The sequence below is a fragment of the Triticum aestivum genome, chromosome 4D (assembly GCF_018294505.1).
Source record: "Triticum aestivum cultivar Chinese Spring chromosome 4D, IWGSC CS RefSeq v2.1, whole genome shotgun sequence".
NCBI classification, from domain to species: domain Eukaryota; kingdom Viridiplantae; phylum Streptophyta; class Magnoliopsida; order Poales; family Poaceae; genus Triticum; species Triticum aestivum.
Window position 1 is genome coordinate 363,256,901 of NC_057805.1, and position 3,166 is coordinate 363,260,066.

At 61.1% G+C, this 3,166-nt stretch overlaps 1 protein-coding gene across 1 annotated transcript; it reads left to right on the forward strand.

Moving 5' to 3' along the window:
* The first annotated feature begins 793 nt into the window (after window positions 1-793).
* Window positions 794-2,647, forward strand: LOC123097934 (probable protein phosphatase 2C 30). Its single transcript, XM_044519781.1, has 3 exons — window positions 794-1,240; window positions 1,390-1,722; window positions 1,817-2,647. The coding sequence occupies exons 1-3, from the start codon at window positions 899-901 to the stop codon at window positions 2,372-2,374; spliced, it is 1,233 nt and encodes a 410-aa protein (XP_044375716.1). The 5' UTR covers window positions 794-898; the 3' UTR covers window positions 2,375-2,647.
* Window positions 2,648-3,166: the final 519 nt, after the last annotated feature.

Sequence of the window (3,166 nt, forward strand, 5' to 3'; positions counted from 1 at the left end):
CGCTACACGCCTGGCCAGCGTCGCATCCGTGTGATCCGAAAATTACTAAGTCAGTGTGCAGCGCCTGAGAGTTAGGCGCCACATAGCGCCTAGCTTCTAGGCGTTGCACTAGCGGTTGCTTCATTTTGTAGTGCAACCATTAGTGCAGCGCCTAACTCTTAGGCTCTGCACAATGACTTAGCAATTTTTAGGCAGTCTGGGGTGCAACGCTGGGCAGGCGTGTAGCGCCTATCTGTGAGGCGTTGCACAGTGTAATGTGACGCTTTCGTATCGGGCGTCACACAAAAAGGTAAACCGCGTGAAATAGTTTCACGGACAGTTCATTCTGTGATTTGATTTCGTCCACAGGTCAATTTTGTCAAATTTGCCCGTACACCACCCCTTGCCTCCTCCACGCGTGCCTCCTGCCGGCTTTCCCTCTTATCCCTCCACGGATGCGCCGCATCGTCCACGTAGGCCTGGTCCGTCCGTCCCCAGCGAGCCACCACGGAGGCACGCACACGTGTCTCCGCCAGCCCACGGCCCGCGCCGAACACCAAACGCGGAAGCAATTCCGGCCCGCCCAACTCGTGTCGCGCGGCCGCGTGCCCCAGCTCGCTGCCGCCCAGTGGACGCGCCCGCGCCTCGACACGCGTCCCCGCGGCACGTACCGGCCACGCGCGAGCGTCACGTGGAGCCGCACCCGACGGCCTCCGCGCCATCGCACAACTGTACGGGGCGGCCGGCGCGTGGCACCCCCCTCCCCCCTCACATTTATATGGAGGCGCCACTTGCTCGCTGCCCCTTCAAAATCGCCATTTGCCAAACGTCGGAGGAACGGAGAAATATTTAGCTCTTTGTTGTTGCCTGCTCTAGCTTGTTTTTGTTTTCAAGAGTTGGTTGGTTGGGCTCGTGAATCATGTCGGAGATCCGCCGCGACGTGCCGGAGGGGGCGGGGGCGGGGGCGGAGGGGAAGGGCGCCGAGTCCCACGTCGGCAGCCGAGCGGCGCGGCGCCGGAGGATGGAGATACGGCGGCATAGACTGGTGGCCGAGCGTGGCGCGGAGGAGGTGTCCAGGAAGAGGCGGAAGCTGGACGAGGAATCCTCCTCGACGGACGAGGAGGAGATTGAGCCCGCCAAGTACGGCGTCACGTCGGTGTGCGGACGCCGGAGGGACATGGAAGACGCGGTTTCTATCCGGCCCGAGTTCCTCCCCGGCCACCACTTCTTCGGGGTCTTCGACGGCCATGGCTGCTCGCATGTGAGTGCCTACTCATATATCCCCTGTTCAAATAATCTATCCTTTTGATCTAGTAGCATATGTCTACGCCGAAAGGAGAGCGCGCATGTGCAGGTCGAACTGTGTTTTGACTCGGGAGTATTTATCGATTGAATTGCATGTGCGTGTAGGTTGCAACGTCGTGCGGGGAGCGGATGCACGAGATCGTGGTCGAGGAGGCCGGCGGCGCCCGCTCGTCGGGGTCGGACGACGCGGACCGGTGGATGGGTGTCATGGAGAGGAGCTTCGCGCGGATGGACGCCGAGGCCGTGAGCTCAAGGTCAAGGGCCAGCGGAGCGCCCACCTGCCGGTGCGAGTTGCAGCTGCCCAAGTGCGACCACGTCGGCTCCACGGCCGTCGTCGCCGTGGTCGGCCCTCGCCACCTCGTCGTCGCCAACTGCGGTGACAGCCGTGCCGTCATCGGCCGCGGGGGCGCCGCCATCCCACTCTCATCCGACCACAAGGTATGCGCCCACAACCAACTTCTTGTAAGCTCTGCCAAAGATTTACATATTCCGGCTTGTTCTAACCGTACGTGTCTGCTTGATTCCTTTTCAGCCGGATCGGCCCGACGAGCTGGAGCGGATCCAAGCGGCCGGAGGGCGCGTCATCTTCTGGGACGGCGCCCGCGTCTTCGGCGTGCTAGCCATGTCACGGGCCATTGGAGACAGCTACCTGAAGCCATTCGTGATACCCGACCCGGAGGTGAGGGTCCTGGAGAGGAAGGACGGCGATGACGAGTTCCTCATCCTCGCCAGCGACGGCCTGTGGGACGTGGTGAGCAACGAGGTCGCGTGCCACGTGGTGCGGTCGTGCGTGCGGAGCAAGGCGAAGCGCCGCGGGGGGCGGTCGAGCCCGACCTCCAACCTGAGCCCCAGACAGAGCAGTGGAAGCGGCAGCGGCAGCGGTAGCAGCAGCGGCGACGAAGCCCAGAACGACGGTGGCGGTTGTGCGGACGCACGCTCCGATAGCGACGACGAGGAGAGCGGCGAGGAGGTGGACGAAGCATGCGCCGAGGCGGCCATCCTGCTGACCAAGCTGGCGATAGCGCGGCAGAGCTCGGACAACGTCAGCGTCGTCGTCGTCAACCTCAGGAGGCGCCGCCCGAGATTCTGACCGCCGCTGGATCCATGGATCCACCAAACTATCGTCTGTGATCCTTGACTCAGCGGCGAACATGGTATCCATAGCGGAATTCATGAAATACACAACGAAATTGTTTCGTTTATTTCTCGGGGGTGGCAAAGGTGGTCAGGCCAGACAGACCCACGCCGCCCCCGCCATTTTCCTTTCGAAAGCCGGTGATGATTTCCGGCGTGTCAAGAAACTTTCTCGAGCGTCAAGAGAAACTGTAATATAATCCGGTGGAAACGATCAAGGCTTCCATTCCATGCATGATCCATCATCATCCTCTGACTAGATCGCGATCTTCTTTCTTTGTTTATCATAAGCTTCCTCCGGTCGGCTTTGATTGCGCAATTGTGAGGTTCGTTTCGACGCGTCCGGCAAAGAGAATCGGTTGCGCGACCTCGACTACAATAATGTTTCGGCGGGATGTTCCTCCCTCCGTGCCGGGTCCAAGAAGCTCGAGCTCGCATTGTTAATTCAGCATCCGTTGGAACCTTCGCACGCAAATGCGTCGAGCGTCGCAGGTGTCGCGCTGCCATGCTCTCCGTCTTGCCGCCGCTTGCCTGCTCTCGCGGTCGCTGAAAAGTCCTCGCGGCCGGTGGGTGAGCCGAGCCGTGCAGTGGTGAGTCAACAAATCCGCGGGCGTGAGCCTGATCATAGTGGACACGAGGCAGCGCGTAGTATGCTGCGACTTGACGACGGGGTTGGGTGGCGTGGCCGACGGGCGATTAGATCGAGGGGAGAGAAAAGAAAGGAGGGAGGAAGAGACCGCTGAAATCA

Coding starts and splice junctions, on each gene's coding strand:
- LOC123097934 (XM_044519781.1), top strand. CDS start 899: ATGTCGGAGATCCGCCGCGACGTGCCGGAGGGGGCGGGGGCGGGGGCG. Junction 1,241..1,389: donor ACGGCCATGGCTGCTCGCAT/GTGAGTGCCTAC, acceptor ATGTGCGTGTAG/GTTGCAACGTCGTGCGGGGA. Junction 1,723..1,816: donor CACTCTCATCCGACCACAAG/GTATGCGCCCAC, acceptor ATTCCTTTTCAG/CCGGATCGGCCCGACGAGCT.